The following is a 21,229-nucleotide window of genomic DNA, read 5'->3' as shown; positions in this document are numbered from 1 at the left end:
GTCTCCAAACGTTCTAAAAAAGGGTCAGTTTATTGTCTTTCAGACTTTAGGGGGCCCAAACTGTGGCCAGTGGGAGTAGAAATTTTACTGGCATCGGTGGAAGTAAACATTACCACAGTTGGTATTGGGAGGCAACAGTGCCCTATTGTTGGTATCATTGGGAAGAATAGTGCCCCATTGTTAGTGTCAGTGGGAGAAATGGCACCTCATTGTTGATGTCAGTTGGTAGAATAGTGTCTCCTATCAGTGGAAGAAATAGCGCCCCAAGGACCGGATAAAGGCAAAAAAAGTGCTGCATCTGGCCCCCCGGGCTGCAGTTTGCAGACCACTGCCATAGAGGAAAATGGAGGGTCTGATCGGACAACTAGTGTGAAAGGGGCCTCACTGTTAATACTACAGTTTACCAACACATTTTAAACAATTGTGCTTTTTGAACCTTGTGGTAACAATTTTGGGAAGGCCTTTTTCTGCTCTAACATGACTGTGCACCTGTAAACAAAGCCAACTCTATCAAAACATGTTTGGTTTGGAGGAACGCGAGTGGCCTTGACCTCAACCCTAATAAAAAACCTTTAGGATTAATTGGAACGTCGATTGTGAGCCAGTACCTGACCTGACAAATGCTCTCTATTGGCTGAATTCACAAATCCACACTCCAAAAATTATGGAGAAGGGAGGGGCAACTCTATTTTACTGCTCATGGAATGTTATGTCCAACAAGCTCATATGATATAGTGTTCCTTTTGATACTTGGCCTAATGAATTAGATTTTTATTACTAATTTGCATGTCTTCTCCTAACTACCATGCCTATGTAATTAGGATACACACTGGATGTTTGGCCATCTCGCCGAGACGCCTTTCCTCATGGCAGCAGTGTTTAGGCAGAAAAAATACACTTGTAAACGTGATTAGGAGCATGAAGTGCTTGGCCATTTAATACATTTTATTGGCCAGAATAATCATTTTAATCTGACCATTGAAATTAATTAGCGCTCAAAGGCTAAACCTGACTAGCAATAATGCGTGTTTAGCAATAATGCGTGTTTACATGCATTTATACAATTTTTTTCTGCCAAAATGCTGCTGCTCCTGAAGGCCTCCTTTTGCCTCTTAACACCTACTCTATGTTGCATGGACACATAGTCTAACATGCAGGGAGGCAGAAAAAAACAACATATGTCCCTAACAGCAGCATTATAAACCTCCAGTATGCCTGAGGCCTATATCCATTTAGTGTGTTTTTTTATTACCCTTTATGTACACCCTCACCCACCACTTTATATTTCCTGATCCTTTTTTCTAGACTTCCTATAAATTTACATTTTCTTTTTGTGCGATATCTTACAGTATTTCTTTTTGATTGCTCAATATTCACCTTAATGTTTCTCTTTAGTATCTAAAAAATGTTCTTTTTCCCTATAACCCAAAATGTTTTACTGCTTTTCATGGCTTCATCGGGGTCTTATTAGTGCTCTTTGTGGCAGTGTTCGCTGCGCAATTTAACACCTTAAATATAATAGCAATTATTATTATATTTTAGATTTTGTGTGTTGAAAAATAAATTATTTTGGTTAAGAAAAGGCAAAAAAAAAAGAGGCATACCAAGTAGAGAAAATAAAAAAAGAGATAAGACGTGAGTTGAAGAAGATTTGATTTAAGAAAAGAAAAGAAAGAAAAGAAAAAGAAAAGATCAGAAAAAAAGTTAAAAAAGAGACAGTAAAGTTATAGGAAATTCCATAGGACAGAGAGGAAAGATCTGGGAACCCTGATATGGTATATTTTCCTAAATAGATATGATGTAGTAAATGTTAAAAAAAAAAAGAACACAAATTAGACAATAATCCAGCTGATGTTTCTTTCCTTTGTCCAGTAAAGATGGTGGTTCCTCAGGAACTAAGTTCTGATTGCAATTTATTAGGATGTTGATTTTAGGGATAAATACTGTACAGATATATCCAGTCATCATAGGATGATTTGAATTGTAAGTAAACAAATGATATTTGTTACACAGTCCAAATATCCAGTGTTTCTTTCACAGGTTGGCACCGGTTGTGGCGTGGGATACAATGTGAACATTGCATGGACAGGAGGCGTGGAACCCCCTATAGCGGACGCTGAATATCTTGCTGCTTTCAGGTATTTTCATGAATTTAACAACTGAAGATATCAGAATGTACAATTATCCCTATGATTGTGACCAATTAAGAAGTTAACCTCAAGAGACAGAGTGCCTTGTGTTTCAAAGGAATGATCACAAGAACTCCAACCAAAATTTTTATTTTCATTTTATTCAGACAGGGAAAGAGTTAGAAACGCTACTAGTTTGTCATTGCTGTATGTGTCCCCATTGAGGAGATTTATGGTTAAGTTATGCCCCAATGGCGGGTATTTTTATGGGGACAAAGCTAGCAATAAAGGCACATTTACCTGTATATAATAAAGCAGTTAGAGACGTTCTCCCTTCCACCTGCGCTTGTGAGATGTGCCACAGGGCTTCGGTCCCAAGAGAGCCCTATGGCACATCTGGGCATGTGCCAGTCTCCCCGGCCATCTGCACACTTGCAGGGTTTTCCATACACGCCCAAAGACTGCTACCAGGGGAGTCCAAAGCATTCCCTGTCTAATACATGCATGGATTATGCTCAATTATTATGGCACCAAAAGGGGAAGCGAGGCTTGTACAGAGCGAGACTGAAGTTCATAGTCATGCATAGTCATCAATAAAAAGTTGAAGAGATTTGGAAGATTACTGCGCTAAACCTATCATGTGAAAAGCTGCTGACACTAAAACAAACAAATTAAAAAAGTGATGTGAAATACAGTGTAGCGCTAGAAAACATCAAACAAACAGCATACTGTAATGTTTAGAAAGCAAAAAAACACTCAAAATAGTAATGGTATAAAAAATAAAGAGTGACGGAAAATACAGTCCAGTGATTAGAACCAATATAAACGTGAATGCACCACTAATGTGAAACAATTGAAACAAATGTCCGTAGATATAAAGAACTCCAGATCCACTCCTGTAATAAAACTGGGAAGACTGGAAACAGATGACTGGTCGTGGGAATGCCAGAGATAGTGTGAGATAGTATGTCCTTCACCAAGGAAATTAGATATACACGCTTACCAGACAAGGTGGACTCACTTGCCAGCGGCAGAGAGTTGTTCACAATGTATGGGCCACAGCCAGGAAATCCAGTGTTGCACAAGCCTTTGGGAGGAACTGGACCTCAGCTGGAAATCAATCCAATCATAGGTGAAGGATGACAGGAAAACTCTCACCAGGACCAACATGGAAATGTTGAAAAATAGAAAGGCTCCATATGGTGCAGGTCAAAATGGGGGATTTATTGTAAAAAAAAAAGTACAAACATCAATTCATAGATGTGCGTGACAATGTGATCACAAAGTTTAAAAGAAAATGTGGGGAGCAAGGATTGCAGGCCCAATGCGTTTCGTACGAACTGACTTCGACTGGGGCATGAATTGATGTTTGTACCTTTTTTTTTTTTTACAATAAATCCTGTTTTGACCTGCACCATATGGAGCCTTTCTATTTTTCGAGATTTCCATGTTGATCCTAGTGAAAGTTTTCCTGTTGTCCTTCACCCATGATTGGATCGATTTCCAGCTCAGGTCCAGGTCCTTCCAAAGGCTTGTGCAACACTGGATTTCCTGTCTGTGGCCAATACAAGTGTGAATGACTCTCTGCCGCTGGTAAGCGAGTCTACCTTGTCTGGTAAGAGTGTATACCCCATTTCCTTGGTGAAGGACATACTATCTCACACTATCTCTAACGTTCCCATGACCAGTCATCTGTTTCAAGTCTTCCCAGTTTTATTGCAGGAGTGGATCTGGAGTTCTTTATATCTACGGACATTTGTTTCAATTGTTTCACCTTAGTGGTGCATTCACGTTCATATTAGTTATAATCACTGGACTGTGTTTTCCATCACTCTTTACTGTTTATATCACTACTGATTTGAGTGTTTTTTTAGCTTTCTAAATCAATAAAAAGTTGACAGTTCTGACTTTTGAAGTCATCAAACTTTTTGAATTAAGGGCAAGTTCGGGGTTGTTTAGACTGTTTATGGGCAAGACTCTGGACAGTGGTCAGCCATAGTAAAAAATCCCTCAGTGTCATTAAAAGTGAAAACTACCCTTATGGGAAAACATTCCCATGTGTCAACGGTCAGTAGGGAGTAGGAATGGTGCCCCATGAGTGGATATAGAAACAGTTCACCCTTTATTGGTGTTCAGGAGAGGAATAGCGCCAATGCCCAATCATTGGTGCCATTCGGAGGAACAGTGCCCCATCGTTTGTGTCAGTGTAAGGAGTAGTACCCCATCGTTGGGTTTCATTTGTAGGAACAGTGCCCATCATTGATGTCAGTGGCAGGAATAGAGCACCATTAATTGTGTTAATGGGATAAATAATGCTCCCCCAGTGGTCATTTCCCCTTTATGTCAGTGGCAGGAATAGAGCACCATTAATTGTGTTAATGGGATAAATAATGCTCCCCCAGTGGTCATTTCCCCTTTGATATAAGTTACATGCAGCTTTTAAAGTGGCCACAAGATGTCGCAGCTGGAACTGTGTCGGCACCATTGGGCAGGAGATCACTTTGACCAACAATGCAGATTAAAGTAAATCAACTGGGGCTGAAAAGCTTTGTTCTGGGCTGTAGTTTGAGGAAAACTGATGTCTAGTGCAGAAAGGAATTAAAGAATGCAAAAGATATAACCGTTCTTATCCCAGTAAACATAGAGAAAATATGGATTGAAATGGCTGCTTTATACAATAAATCCCCACCATATTCAAAACTTTAGAAAAATATGTTGTATAGAATTTTTGCTTGACAAAGGTATATTATTTTTCTAACATTACTGCTTTTCTCATTTGTTAGAACGGTGGTCATGCCCATAGCTCAGGAGTTCTCCCCTGACTTTGTCCTGGTCTCCGCAGGATTTGATGCAGTGGAGGGGCACCAGAGCCCACTCGGAGGATACTCTGTTACAGCAAAATGTAGGTCTGAGTACATTCTGCAGGAATCAATGCAGACTGCATTCCTCCTTGTATTTCTTCTTTTTACCTTACTAGTGTTTGGTCAGTGTTATGACATGCATTGCTTTTGTTCTTCATTCACTAAAGAATTGAATCTACTTGTTTTTAGCTTTCCTTCCCGGATTATTTGTTCAGTCAGTCTATGATAATTAAAAATATCTATATTAAAACAGCTAGTAAATTTTTTTTTTTACAGGAACCTCTGGGGCTCTCACTTTGATCCTGGCTTTACTACCTAGTGACTTAAAGCGGAGTTCCACCCAAAAATGGAACTTTCGCTTTAAGCACTACCAGCCCCTTACATGCATTTTTTTGGGGTGGGGGGGTGGGGGCTTTGTTAGGAAGGGGACTTCCTGTCCCACTTCCTCCTTCCGCCCAGGGACCGCCAAGGCGACTCCTCCTTTCGCCTTAGGTGGCCTCTCCCTCTAGGCGATCTCCTGGGACACGTGACAGGTCCCAGGAGATCGCCTGTCCACTCCAGGAGTGCAGCGCGACTTGCACATGCGCCGTGCGTGCCCAGCCATGAAGCCGAAAGCTGTCATGGCCGGGTGCCCAGAGTGGCAATGGAGGCGCCGGCGGAGCGGAGGGGGAGAGGAGCGATGCTCCGTTCGGCCGCATCGCTGGACTATGGAATAGGTAAGTGCCTGTTTATTAAAAGTCAGCAACTACACTTTTTGTAGCTGCTGACTTTTAATAAACATAAAAAGCCTGGAACTCCGCTTTAAGCTACCCATAGATGGGTAAAATTTTAAAGGAAAATTCTTATGAAAAGAATGTTGTAAGAATGTTTTTTTTTTTGTTGTTTTTTTATATCATTAGTGGGTCAAATCAAAGCTCGTTTTTGACAACAGTGATGAGAAAATTTGAAGGAGCGAGATGGAAAATGTTTCTCAAACTAATGAATTACTAACGATGAATGTGGTTTTCATTCATTAAAATCCATTCACTCCAAAATCAAATGTTAAAAGCAAACAAAGAGTTTCCATATACATTTTCCTAAGAATTTTCATTCTAATTTATATCCATCTATGGCTAGCTTTACTGACCTAGACTCAGCATGCTGGTAGGGCTTAACTATTGCCATATCAGATTTTGGGGCCCAACTGCTATGGGGCCTAGAGGTACATGTCCAAAATCTAATTGGCTAAACAGTGATTTAGGCAGGTAGCAAAAGTATATGTTAAATACATTTGGATAACATTTTTGTATGTTGGTTTGGAAACTTGTATATTATTGCTATGAAAACGATTAGTAATTTGCATCACTAGAGGACCTGCCTTACAGATGGAGATTAAAGAGGCAGGGGATGTTAATGGTCACACATTTGTTCTGGATCAGTGATGGACAAGTCAGAAATGGTAGCTTCCATACCTGTACCCTTTAAACAGGGAAACATGTTTCCTTTAAACAGGGAAACCCTAGCCTAGAATATTGTCAACAGATAAAGAAATTTGATTATCATAATGTTTACTTGAAAGTATTGCTAGCTAGATAGATAGATAGATAGATAGATAGATAGATAGATAGATAGATAGATAGATAGATAGATAGATAGAGTATATATACACTATATAGTTTATATCAAGAATTAAAATTATGGCATTCACCCTCAGATATTGAAATATATACTGTATATACATACCGTTTCCCTATAAGCTGAATTTGGAGATAATGGCTGGACACATTGGGAGCCAGACATCCAAAGTACATCTAGGTTTTTCCTACTGTTGCAATGGAAAAAGATGAATGGTTTAACTTTATCACTTTATAACTTTTATTAAACATGGTATTTATGTTCCTAATTATTTTCTATGGTTCTTTTAGGTTTTGGTCACCTTACCACACAGTTGATGTCTCTGGCGGGTGGAAGAGTTGTCATGGCTTTGGAAGGTGGTCATGACTTAACAGCCATCTGTGACGCCTCTGAGGCCTGTGTATCGGCTCTTCTAGGCATGGAGGTGAGGACAGCAAGGGGGCAGCACTCTAGAAAGGGCAAAATGGATGAATTTCTCATTGCCCGGCTTTCTAAATCCTCTCTTATTTTACAGCCTGCGCCAATAGAGAACAGCGTCCTGCAGCAAAGGCCCAACGACAACGCACTGAGCACACTAGAGAGAGTCATTGCTATCCAGAGTGAGTGATGGGTTGTGGTTATATCACAATAGATGATCCTATGTGTATATGGCTTATGTATAAACTACTATGAGAACACTCAAGGTACTGATAAAGAAATTGTACAATGAGTATCTAAGCTTTCAGCTTTGTCTTAATGAATCTGGATTTTTCAACCTCAGCTCTGAAAATCCTCAAATACGGAGATATTCCAGTCCTGTCTGGAGCCAGGCAAACATGCCTCAGCTGGGAGCCCAGCCTAAACGTCAATCAGAATCAGACTGGTTCTCATCATTGCTCAGGGGGGAAGCACATTATATTGTTACTATGATATCAAAAACTGTGGTAGTGTGTTTTTTAATATATAGTAAATGCTAGGTTCTCTTCAAAATGGTCCTTCAAAAGCAGTTTGGCAAGAAGATTTTAGTTGACTATCTTTTACAGGAAAACACTGGAGCTCCTTAAACAACATGACTGTGGGTCATTCCCTTTTGGAAGCACAGAGAGGAGAAGCAGCGGAGGCGGAAGCTGTTACTGCATTGGCCTCATTATCAGTAGATACAGAACAAAGCAATACAGACTGTATCTCCAGGTAAGCATGGGAAGCAGAGACAACAATGGAGAAAACCTATTTGCATGCTAAAGGAAAATGATGTCAATATAGGTGGAGTGTTTAATAGGTGTTGTAGCACAACTGTGTGAAAAGGCAAAAACCATAGTAGCAGTAAGTGCTAAATGGTAAGTTCTTCTCTGTCATTTACATTTGAACTCCAGGCAAGCAGGTAAACAAACAGCTGCTACATATTTGTGAACTGTCTTAAGCCAGCCATAGATGGAGCAAATTTCTTTCCTGTAACCACCAAATTTCTTTCCTGCAACCTCAATTCCCCCATCAACACGGATAGTGGAATCTCTCCTGTGGAGTCTTCCTTGCCGGGAGAAGACAGTGATTATTGCCAGCAGCTATAACAGCCACTAGCAATAATCACATGTAAAATCGGGGTAGGCTGGTTGTACCCAAGTTGATCGATTGATCAACTTGGGTACATTCAGTCTGACCATACAAGGTTCGAATCGTCTATTGCTGGCTTAACTTGCCAAATAGATTTACAATTTTGTTAAACCAGATCCAGGCACAGGTTCACAACTGCATTTAGGCAGTCCAGGTTGGTCAAGGACATACCCTTAGCACCATACTGCTGCTTCGGCATCTCTTTCTGTTAGCAAGTTCTAAGTGATAGATTGACAGCACTGTACACTGGGTGCAATAGGGTCTGACTGGTTCCAAGTGTTAGTCCCCCCCCTTCCAGTGCTGTAAATGGCCATGTCTATTGCAGACTGGGTTGCCTGTTCCTAGAAAAGTATCAGGCGGTTGCCTCTATTCTTAAATGTGATCCAATGACCCTGGCTGTTTTAAATTGGATGAATTGTATATTACTTATATCTGTGTACCTTTCAAAGTAAAAAGTATCAGGAGGCCTATGGATGGACGACTTTAGGGAGCTTAATACCTTCATGCCACATCTATTAGAAGCAAATAAAAGATAAGGTATAGCACTTACAATTTGTAATTCAGCTTCTTTGCTATTACAGGCCATTGGAAGAGCCCATGGAGGAAGAGCCAGCTCCTTGATTCCCCCCCCCCCTCTTTGGACTCCACACACCGCAATCCTTTTTTTTATTTTCCTTTCTTAGTTTTTGTTATGGTGATCGGTTTATTTTTTCTATTAAAACCAAGAAACAGAAAAAAAAACAAGAAAAAATGAGAAAATATAAATGGGTCACATGTCCTGTGTCCAAGCGGGCAAGACTAGCACACCCACCCTTCCCTCTCCTCTGGAACCCCTCACGCTAAGCCTACACCCTGTCTCTGCTGCTGAGTCTGGTAATGCTACTGCTAATGTTCCATTGATTTGTGCCTCTTACACCACTGATATCCCCACAGCTTCCTTTTAGTACTTCTGTTCCATGTCTTAAAGTGGGCCTGCTGTATACACACAGTAGAAGCAGCCATTGTGAAAGCCTGCCAACATTGCCAGTACCAAACATCATCTAGGGCAGTGATGGCGAACCTTGGCACTCCAGATGTTTTGGAACTACATTTCCCATGATGCTCATGCACTCTGCAGTGTCGTTGAGCATCATGGGAAATGTAGTTCCAAAACATCTGGGGTCCCAAGGTTCGCCATCACTGATCTAGGGAATATGTTCTGTTGGGGGATCTTTATTTTTTGGGACCCAAAAGAGTGGGTCTTGTTATGGCAGAACTTTGATGAAGGGAGCTATTATGTCAATATATCTTTTTGACCTTGCATTATTGGCATTAATGATGACCTGTTTAATGTCTCTTGACACGTACATGTGGTTTCTATTGAATGATAGAATTCATAGGCTGTATTTTTAATATAGGATCAGGCCTAAAGATGGCAGCACTTACTGTGTAGGCACTGGGTTCACTTTACATACTCATCAGTTGAATTCCTATATTTACTAAGGCCCATTTCATTTCATCCCAAGGATTGTTGCTTTCAAATGTTACTCAATTTATTAACTGCTGAATGGCATGAAAATAGTTTTTTGGGTCAATTGTGAAGGGAACCTTGAACTCATCAGCGTTTGGTAAGGACAATGGTCAAGTCACTTCGAGAGAAGTTTTTCCATGGTCTGAGATGTCTCCCTGTCATTTATATTCAGGTGGTTAAAAGGTGATGGGGCAGAGTCAGATCAGGCTCCTCTATCCTCTAGTGATCTCCTCCTCTCACAGCAGCATTAGTGTAACCATAAACAGGAGAAGATTTACAGAGGAACTTTATGGCACCGGATCTTGACACTTGCGCTGCAAAACATAGGCATGACTTTGCATAGACTAAATCCCTCTCTTTCTACTCAAAAGAAAGGTAATTGGTCAAGCTGAAGATACCACTGCCTAAACACAGGTTTGTTTATCATTAAATCAAATGTGCAGTTTTGTGTAGAGTGATTGGAGGTATACATCCAACAATGACTGTACTAAACATCTGTACAGCCTTGGAAAACCTCCAATATTACTGATCCATGATACTTTGTTGATATGGCCAGTTGGTGATCAGATGAAATGTGATTGGAAGGCTGGAAAGTTAACACATACTACCAGTTCTATGCTACTTATATTCGGAGATTGCCATTTGGTTGCATCGTGGCAGATTTGCAATTCTATACCCAGTGAATCTCCTGGTAACCATAAAGCAGGTAAACACTCATCCCATGTCTAAAGAAGTGTTTCCAGGATACAGTATCTCACAAAAGTGAGTACACCCCTCACATTTTTTGTAAATATTGTATTATATCTTTTCATGTGACAACACTTAAGAAATTCCACTTTGCTACAATGTAAAGTAGTGAATGTACAGCTTGTATAACAGTGTCAGTTTGCTGTCCCCTCAAGCTCAACACACAGCCAGCTAATGTCTAAACCACTGGCAACAAAAGTGAGTTGGGCCCAATTAGCCATTTTCCCTCCCCGTGTGACGTGACTCATTAGTGTTACAAGGTCTCAGGTGTGAATGGGAAGCAGGTATGTTAAATTTGGTGTTATCGCTCTCACTCTCTCATACTGGTCACTGAAAGCTCAACATGGCACCTCATGGCACAGAATTCTCTTATGCTCTACATAAAGATGACTTAGGCTATAAGAAGAATGTCAAGACCCTTAAACTGAGCTGCAACATGGTGGCCAAGACCATACAGCAGTTTAACAGGACAGGTTCCACTCAGAACAGGCCTAGCCATGGTCAACCAAAGAACCTGTGTGCACGTGCTCAGCGTCTTATCCAGAGGTTGTCTTTGGGAAATGGACGTATGAGTGCTGCAAGCATTGCTGTAGAGGTTGAAGGGGGGGGGGGGGGGGGTCAGCCTGTCAGTGCTCAGACCATACGCCGCACACTGTATCAAATTGGTCTGCATTGTTTGCTGAAGACATTACTGGATTATTGAAACCATGTAGTGTGGTCTGATGAGACCAAGATAAACATATTTGGTTAAGATGGTGTCAAGCGTGTGTGGTGGGAACCAGATGAAGACTACAAAGACAAGTGTGTCTTGCCTACAGTCAAGCATGGTGGTGGGAGTGTCATGGTCTGGGGCTGCATGAATGCTGCCGGAACTAGGGAGCTACAGTTTATTGAGGAAACCATGAATGCCAACATGTACTGTGACATACTGAAGCAGAGCCTCTAAACTCCCCTTAATGTTAACCTTTGTGTCCATGCACACTATAGAGCAGCCTTTCTCAACCTTTTCAATACAGAGGAACCCTTGAAATAGTTCTCCGGTCTCGGGGCACCCCTGCTAAAAATGAGAAATCTACAACTCATGATACATTAGTGTGATGGTCAGTGGGAAGAATGGTCCTTACACTTGTGGTCATTGGGATCAATTACCTCCTTACAGATGGCTAAAAAGATCAATGGTGTCAGGGGGAACTTATCCGAGAGGCAGAAATGGCCAAATGCTGAAGGAACCCCTAGCAACCTCTGGAGGAACCCTAGGGTTCCACGGAACCCTGGTTGAGAATCACTGCTATAGGCATTTACAGGAGTTTAGAGACAGTGGAATCCAGTGGCAGAAAAAAACCCATCACTTGTCCCTTCAGGAGAGCAGCTTTTGAGCATAAAAACCGCCTGATGTGCCTAAAGGTGTCTAAATGTGCATTAATGTTAGGCGCTTTTAGTACTTGAGCGTTTTTTTTTTTTTCATTTCAACGGCCAGAATGAATTAATATTCTGACCAATGAAATGGATAAATGCCCAAGCGTTTGCGCACCTAAAGAAACGTGGCTTAGGAGTGTTTTCTCAACTGCTTTTCTCCTACCAGGAGGAGTGTTTAGACAAGCCCCAGTGTGAATGAATCCCAATGGGTTTGGAGATTAGAGAGAGATGCTGTGTAGGGTAGAATATATAGAAAACTGATGTTCCTTGCTGATGAAGGGATAAACTGATGCCACAGTAAGGTAGAGAAAAGTGTTGCGCACCCTGAATGCATAGCGAGCTACTGCAACCATAGAAACAAGCTCTGCACCTCACATGATATTGACTGGCTCTCTTCATTTGTCCAATAATTAGCAGCTGCTCCACAAGCTCCCCCTTCCTTCCCCATGCCATAGGTACCATCCATCAATACTAGCACTAGAACTGGCAGAAAATGAGACAAGGAGGATCTATATAAATGCTGTCTTTATAGATAGTGCTAAAAACATACAGCTGTAACTACCATAGTAACTTGAATACTTAAACAGTAGCACAAACCCTGTAGCTGTAGCTTTGCTGCAGAAACCACTGCTCCATAGTTCCATGGTGGACAGTCACATGACTAAATTCTTTGTTCACGTGATTCCTGGTGCAGGGCAAGACTAAAGTTCATATTGGCTATTACTGCTAACCAGCAGAGATCATGCGTTTCAATAGCTACGCATTTGGTCACCATCCGCTAAGCGACCCTGAAGCAGCAGTTTCTCTAGCAAGTGCACTTTAGTACTTCTGCTATTGTATATACTGCAGGTTCAAGGCAGTAGAATAGCATGGGTGGGCAGATCTTATTTATGGTGGGAGAGCCCACCACAAATATTGTGTATAAATGCACCATATATGAAAACAAGCAATAATTTTGTCATCTACTAATTTTAGATTTTCTAGGGTTTGTTTTTCATTTTTTTATATTATAATTATATATTTATAATTTAGTATTTTTAATTTTTTTTTTTTATTATTCTTTTTCAAAAACATTTTTTTTTATGGTAATAGATATTTTAAACAGAACCTAAATTGGTTGTGATTGATTTAAATAATTTGTTTAAAATAAATTTATAAAAAAAAAAATTATAAGTGATTTTTAAATGTATTTTTTAACAAAATCATCTAAGCTTCAGAAAGTCTTCGTTAAATGCCGGATGGCATCGGCCAGTTCAATAGAAACCAGCCTACATTCAGCCCATGTGTACAGAAGCCAGCCGTTCGGCCGGCTTCTGTCGAAGGGTCATAACTGAAAAAGGTCTGCTGACCGGCTCCCAATCAAAAAAGCTAGTAGTGTGTACGGGGCTTAAGGCTCGCAATAGATTTGTGAACCTTTGCCCAAGCTAGCTACTGGAAGTTATTTATCTTGGCTGCAGGGAGTAAAGGGGATTGTTCAATAAAGCAAAAGGCAATGACATTAGAGAAAAGTTGGCTATGCATACACACTCTGACCATCCCACAGTGCATTATTGGTTATTTACCCACCTGAATAAGAGTTCTTTAGTCAGTTTTCTCTCCTATGTATGGCAATGGGTGTGAGAAAGGGGAGCCATGTGGGAACAGTCCTGGTGCCAGGGAAAACATTAGAATTTAGGCAACATTTTCCAACATGCCAGATGAATGATGAAGGTTGTTGGGCAATGCCCCATATACACTGGACAATAAAGGTTGGACTGGGAAATTATCATCTAATGTCTTTGTATTAAAGTAGAACTTTGGCCAGGCTATAGAACTGTAAATGTTCACACTTCCAATAGCCTGGTCATAGTTTTGCTTTAAGTCCTTACTGTCATTCCTAATTCCTGCCATTAATTAGATATGGTACTGGTCACCAACAGAAAAATAATAAATACAACAGCCAAATGTTTCTTTTTTTTTCTAGTTTTGAATGGACTGGAGATGTTATAGATACTTTTTAAAGTTTTTATGGCTGTCTGTGTCCTTTGCCGAAATGATCCCCCTCAATTTCTGTCCCAACAACCTCTTAGTTCATTTATGTGACTGGAACTTCTTGTTTCTCCTCTCCAGAGAATCAGCTAGGGCAGCCTTTCCCAACCTTTTAAACAAAGAAGAACCCTTGAATGAAATAACCTTCAGGGAACCTTGGTTAAAAATTACTATAGCTTTACATTGGTGTGAACACTTAGTTGCACTATAAGACTAGATATAAGAATACAAATATATTTCACATGCAGGGCTTCTTTATACACCCAAATTAATTTCAGTTATAATAATGAATAATAACAGATTTTAATAATAGCTAGAAAATAAGTACAGACAGTGAAAATTACCCTCACGCTGGTGGCCAGTGAAGAAATATCTGCTTACTTTGATGGTCAATTGAAAAGTACCACCTGATATCGGTAATCAGTGAAGTGGCCCTTTAAATTAGTGTTCAAAGTAGTGCCACCTTATATTGATAGTCAAAGAATTGGCCCTTTAAATTAGTGGTCAGAGTAGTGCCACCTTATATTGGTGGTCAAAGAAGTGGCCTTTTAAATTAGTGATCAGTCTAGTGCCACCTTATACTGGTGGTCAAAGAAATGGCCCTTTAAATTAGTGACCAGTCTAGTGCCACCTTACATTGATGATCAGTGAAGTGGCCCTTTAAATTAGTGATCAGTCTAGTGCCACCTTATACTGGTGGTCAAAGAAATGGCCCTTTAAATTAGTGACCAGTCTAGTGCCACCTTACATTGATGATCAGTGAAGTGGCCCTTTAAATTAGTGATCAGTCTAGTGCCACCTTATTCTGGTGGTCAAAGAAGTGGCCCTTTAAATTAGTGACCAGTCTAGTGCCACCTTACATTGATGATCAGTGAAGTGTCCCTTTAAATTAGTGATCAGGGTAGTGTCACCTTACATTATTGGTCAAAGAAGTGGCCCTTTAAATTAGTGATCAGGGTAGTGTCACCTTACATTAATGGTCAAAGAAATGGCTCTTTACATTAGTGATCAGTGTAGTGTCACCTTATATTCGTGGTCAAAGAAGTGGCCCTTTAAAGAGGAAGTAAACCCTGATGGGTTTACTTCCTCTTTCATTCCCTGCAAAGGTAAAGCATATTGAACTACTATATGTGTCACTTACCTGACACAGGAGCCAGCGAAGTCCCCTGTAGTACGGTGCATCCATCTTCTCGGTGGGTCTCGCCACTCCGCCGCTGTCATTCGGCGAAGCCGCGATGACGTCACTCCGGGAGCACAGGACGGGAGCCGCCACTCGCGGCATATCGACGTTGACCGCAGCGCGCTCAGTGCGCCTGCACGCTGCTGTCTACGACGCATGCACCATAGACAGCGGTGCCTGTCTTTCGGCAAATATCTCCTAAACCGTGTAGGTTTAGGAGATATTTCTTGGACCTACAGGTAAGCCTTAATCTAGGCTTACCTGTAGGTCAAAGTTGGTTGTAAGGGTTTACAACCACTTTAAATTAGTGATTAGTCTAGTGCCACCTTACATTGGTGCTCAGAGGAGAAGGTCCAAACTACACTGGTGTTCAGTGGTAAGAATGCCTCATTTCCAGATAGCTAAAAAGATCACTGGCATCAGTAATTACTTATCAGAGTCAGAAATTGGTGACTGCTCAAGGAACCCCTTACAACCTTTGAAGGAACCCTAGTTGAGAACAGCTGTGCTGGGGGCTAGCATTAGTGTAACATGCCAAATGGTGGATCACCGAAAATATAGAGTTCTTGGCAGAGAAGAGAAACAGGAAGTTCTGCTCTCAATCATGTCCTAGTGGTCTCCAGGACAGGAATCACGTCAAATCTCCTCAAAGAGAAGACAGTCAAATAGCTTACCCTGGTCTTTCCAAACTAAAGGGTAAAGGTTTTGGTTGGATTTCCCCTGTAAAAATAATGAATGAATGACTGTATTTAATGTGACATTTTCATGTCTTTTCCTAAAGCTGGATACACACTATACAATTCTCTTTAGATTTTTTTCCTTTAGATTTACCAAAACCATATAATATGAGGTCAAACCTTTCAATGTGTATGCAATCAGGCAGGCCCTTCCACAACATGGTTTTGGTAAATCTGAAGAAAATCTGATAGTGTGTATGGGGCTTTAAGGAAATGAGACAAAAGTTGTATTGTGTGTATGTGGTCTTACTGTTAAGCCTTAATTTCTCTATCTGGGTAATGCAAACTGTAAGAAGAACTGCACTTTAAACTGCACTTTAAACAACCTGTGTTTTTGCAAGGTATTGATCAGCCTATGTGCTTAATGAAGTGACTTGAATATTTGACTGGAATGTATCACGATCATGATAATCAATAATATGTTATATTCTGCTGATGAAAAATGTCTTGGAGGTTGCCATTTCAAATGTTAAAAATAATTTTTCCTTTAGTCACAAAGAACATACCCAAATGTGAATCTATACATAGGTGTGTGTGTGCATTTCATTTCTACTGTATTTACCACCGCACAAAACTAACGGTTGTATTTACGATAAGCATTTCTGTGTTGGCGTGCGCATATACACACAGGTCATACTTGTATTAATGGAAGATTTTATCCCACCAAGGACCAAACTGAAATAATTACGAGTGTCTACAGAAGTATTTCACAGTTGTTAAAACAAAGTTGTGTAATGTTTGAGAAATGTGCTGTTCCCCCCCATCTGTCCTTAAAACTAATTTTTCCCTTTCCTCCCTCGAAATCATATATTATGTTAATAATGACACTGTTTGACTGCTATGCAAGTCAGTCCCTTAAAGGGGCAACTCCGCCCCAAAATGGTTTCCCCCCTCCAGGTTCTGGATAGTGGCGGGGGAATGAAACCCTGCTCTAGTCCACCCTAACCCTAATCCAAAATGAAGAAATACGTAGTCTTTGGCTTTTTAGGTCATAGCTAGTGGAGCATGCTGGGATATAAAGACAGACATCACCTGAGTTGCCAGGAGAAGCCGTTCTCTGCTTCACTTTTATTTGGCCAAAATCACTACAGCTGAAAAGGTTTTTTTCTTTAAAACACTAAAGGATTGTGTGACCGTTATATACAGTTGGGCTTGTTCAGTAAGGCAATGACCGGTTCCCCTGAATGAAGCAAGCCATAGCAACCAATCAAAATTGATCTTTTTCGAATCCACCGAAAAACAGATTGATTGTTCTGGGTTCTTCATTTTGCTAATTGTGGTTTCTCTCTGCATTGCCTTATTAAATAAGACATGCAGTTTGTTGGCAAAACAAGTTCCCGTTTAATATGTTGAGATTTGTTTATTGTGCAAATGGAGCCTAAGATGGTGGTATTGAACACTAATGGCACTTATTTATTCAAATAATTTTTTTAACGGTTTATGGTTAGGCATATTTAGGGGAGAATTTATAAAGCATTACTGAATTGCCACTTATTTGTTATCACATATCTGGTTGAAGATTATGGAGCTCCTTTGCATTCACTCAACTGAGTTCCTTCAACTGATGTTCCCCAGATATACAGATATCTCATTTTGGCATATTTCTTATGTACAGTTTGTTACACTATTTATAATTTTATTACATTATTCTATTCAACAGTCCTGATCCTTTTAAGGTCCCATATTGATGGCATGGGTTTGCATATGAGATCATTCAGAATTCATCAACTGGCGCATTTGACCTGCTTCAAACGGGCTTTGCATAGATTTGACACAATGCTGACACTTGCCCTTAAAGTAACAGGGGTAAGACTCTTTAAATCCCACCCCTGTGACCTACTTATACGAATCCTTCCTGCACAACTCCACCGTTGTTCCATCAGAGTCTGTGTGTCTAAGCCCTTGTACACATGATCGGAGATTCCGACGGAATGTGTCCGATCGGAGCGTTTTATCGGATATTCCGACTGTGTGTGGTCTGCATCGGACTGTTTCCGTTGGAATATCCGTCGGACCAAATTTTCCAACTTGCCGGAAATATTTTCCGACAAAATGCTCCGATCGGACATACTCCGATCATGTGTAGAGAATTCCAATCGGACAAAGTGCCACGCATGCTCAGATCAAATTCCTACATCAAAGCAATTGGCCACCTGCCTGAACGTAGTCCCATCGTAACGAAATTACGTCATCACATTCTGAACGATCGGATTTTCAGACAACTTGGTCCGACCGCGTGTACGCAACAGTTTCGGACAAGATCCGTCGGACAAAATCCGACGGATTTGGTTGTCGGAATCTCCAACCGTGTGTACAAGGGCTAAGTATGAAGGATCATGTGACCTACACCCACCTTGCAGTGGCCAATCCTGGGGCTTGAACACTGTCACATAAAGGAGGGGTTGACATAATCTACCCTGTGTAAGCTCTCAAACCATTCAACATGGAGCTTACACAGGGATGAGACTGCACAGTAATGAAACGACAGCAGAGGGCAGGTATAGAGAGTATAAAAGGGTCGGGGACATTGTAGACTCCATTCCCACCCAGGCCTGCTCATTCATCACTACACATTAAAACCCTCCTTTGAAAAATAAAGAATACGTCTGCAAATGAGGCAATAATGAGTTACATGAGTGTGACTGGCCCCCTTTTTTTTTATATAAATATGCCCTTTAGTGGATGCAGCCATTTTGTTAGGTTAACTACAATAATAAGAATGGATCTCCTTCTCTTGCTAAAGATAGTGACATAACTCAGGTACTCTATTACATGACATATGTAATAAGAATAGAGCTTTCTAAGGTATACAGAATCAGAATGGAATATGGCTGGTTTTCACTTGCATTGGTAGAAATCACTTAGCATTTAAGATATGTGTGTAATATTTAATGCAGTGTATCTCAACTCCAGTCCTCAAGGCGCCCCAACTAAACCCAAAAATACAAATGTGCTGGGAAGCTTGGTCTGTTAAGTGTCGGTTCATACTGGCGCGACTTGTCAGGTGACTTAGTCGCCTGACGAATGGCGCTCCATTCAGTGCAATGGAACCCTTCTAATTGGAATGACTCAAGTCACTGCGACTTAGAAAAAGGTTCCTGCACTACTTGGGGGTGACTTCGGAGTGGCTTGCATTGACTTCTATTAAAGACGTCATTAGAAAGTCACGCTGTGCAGAACCGCTTCAGAGTCAGGCGGCTTTGAAGCCATCCGAGTGTGAACCAAGCTTAAAGAAGTTAAAAAATAACAGACTTACTGGCAAGATCAACAGGTGGGAAAAAAAAGCTTAAAAAACAAAAAGCAGCCACCAAATTTGAAAGGTTTGGTAACCTGAAAAATAATACATTTTAGGTGTTGAGTTTAAAGGAGAAGCTTGGGGTGCATAAAAAAAACAAACCTGTATACTCACTAGGATTGCCACCTCATCCCTTTAAACCTGAACACATATGAATTACCCAGGTTCTAAGGCCAATTCAGATAAGTCACCAAGTGATTTTAATTACCACGTTAATCAGCCACAGAACCTGTGGAATTAATATGTGTTTGGGTTTACAGGGATGAGGTGACAACCCTAGTGAGTATACATGTTTGTTTTTTATGCACCCCAAGCTCTGTTTGCAAATGTCTCTGGCGCCACTCCCCCACCTCTGGTTACACGCGGTACTGCATACACTAACAGTGCCACTGGAACAAGCTATTTCCATTATTTCCTATGGGAAAACTCGCTTTGATATACGAGTGCTTTGGATTACAAGAATTCTTCTGGAACGAATGATGCTCATAATCCAAGGTACCATTGTATTTCCAGCTAGAACACATTTTGAGTTATTACTACAATTTTATTTCTGTACTTTTGTATACTGGTGTCTCCTATTTCGACTGCTGTTTTTCATAAGGAGCTTTACAAATGCTTCCTGTAGTGGTGACCTGCTTAATGGCAAATTAGCATCTCGTTTAAGGACTGCTAAGTTCATTGTTTTATTTAGGTCTGACCTATAGATGTATATTGAGAAAGATGAGCAGTGGAACTTAATCCTTGTTCAGCACTAACAGAAGCAAACCATTCATATCTAGTGAGTCAATATGGCTGCCCCCTGTACATATATATATAAAAAAAAAAAAAAATGTACAAATAAACCATTTTTTAAACACTTGAAAATTTGACATAAAGCTGATCATGTTCACATGCATATTTAAGAAACCATAAAAAGCTTATCGCTTCCCTTGGGTACGTGCAAAACAAGACTTCTAATTAAGTTATATTATTACTTTAATTTCAAGGCTAGCTTAGGCTTTGCTAAAGGATTCTCAACATATTAAATAACGGAACTGGTCTCAGGTGTCGTTTACAGTTTATTTTGTACAAAAGCCAGTTTTTTTTGGGGGTTTTTTTTTTTTTTTTTTTTTCAGGAGATAATATAGGATGGGGTGTGGGTGGGTTCACCTTAAAATAATGTCTTAAGGCTTTAGCCCCCTCCCTCACCATCACATGCAGTGGACTTGTGCAACTGTCTCGTAATTTGTTGTGTAAATAAATATATATATTTTTTTCTAAATTAATAAAGAGGAAACCTCACATGTTGTTCGACAGTATTACGTGCAGAGTTGGGGGCTCTGGGTGGACTCCGTGAACGGTCGGTCCGCTGTAAACTCCCGTTTTTTGTGTGTCTCTGTGTCTCCTTCACATGCTGTGGGTATGGATTTTCATCTGAGTATTTTGTAATATGTCCTGTTTGTCCTTGTATAAATAAAATGTGCTCAGACTTGCAGGAATCTCTCTCTCTGTCCGAGTGTCTGATTTTTTTTTTCCCCCCCGCAGGGTTACATATCTAAATATGACCAATGTAGAAAAATGTAAAATAATGCATGTGGGTGGCAAAAATATGAATGCAATCTATACACTGGGGGGAGAACCTCTGGGGGATTCTAGGATGAAAAAAGACCTGGGGGTCCTAGTAGATGATAGGCTCAGCAATGGCATGCAATATCAAGCTACTAACAAAGCAAACAGAATATTGGCATGCATTAAAAAGGGGATCAACTCCAGAGATAAAACGATAATTCTCCGGCTTTACAAGACTCTGGTCCGGCCTCACCTGGAATATGCTGTCCAGTTCTGGGCACCAGTTCTCAGGAAGGATGTACTGGAAATGGCGCGAGTACAGCGAGAAGGGCAACAAAGCTAATAAAGGGTCTGGAGGATATTAGTTATGAAGAAAGGTTGTGAGCACTGAACTTATTCTCTCTGGAGAAGAGACGCTTGAGAGGGGATATAATTTCAATATACAAATACCGTACAGGTGACCCCACAATAGGGATAAAAAAATTTTTTGCGGAAGGGAGTTTAATAAGACTCGTGGCCACTCATTAAAATTAGAAGAAAAGAGGTTTAACTTTAAACTACGTTGAGTGTTCTT

General features: G+C 40.5%; 1 protein-coding gene across 8 annotated transcripts in view; it reads left to right on the top strand.

The window, feature by feature from the left end:
• The window catches only part of HDAC5 (histone deacetylase 5), a 163,123-nt gene extending 142,534 nt beyond the window's left edge, over positions 1 to 20,589 (top strand). For all 8 annotated transcript variants that reach the window (XM_077460038.1, XM_077460033.1, XM_077460031.1 and 5 more), the window contains 6 exons: positions 2,041 to 2,138; positions 4,913 to 5,031; positions 6,895 to 7,028; positions 7,119 to 7,203; positions 7,627 to 7,774; positions 8,776 to 20,589. In XM_077460038.1, the coding sequence (XP_077316164.1) occupies positions 2,041 to 2,138; positions 4,913 to 5,031; positions 6,895 to 7,028; positions 7,119 to 7,203; positions 7,627 to 7,774; positions 8,776 to 8,815 (624 nt within the window). In that variant the 3' untranslated portion in view covers positions 8,816 to 20,589. The remainder of the gene's footprint in view (positions 1 to 2,040; positions 2,139 to 4,912; positions 5,032 to 6,894; positions 7,029 to 7,118; positions 7,204 to 7,626; positions 7,775 to 8,775) is intronic.
• Positions 20,590 to 21,229: the final 640 nt, after the last annotated feature.

The sequence above is a fragment of the Lithobates pipiens genome, unplaced genomic scaffold (assembly GCF_037356315.1).
Source record: "Lithobates pipiens isolate NorthernLeopardFrog02 unplaced genomic scaffold, aLitPip1_a1.2 Scaffold_28, whole genome shotgun sequence".
Classification (NCBI taxonomy): Eukaryota; Metazoa; Chordata; class Amphibia; order Anura; family Ranidae; genus Lithobates; species Lithobates pipiens.
Note: the sequence above shows the minus strand (reverse complement) of the source record. Positions and strands in the feature narration are given on the sequence as shown.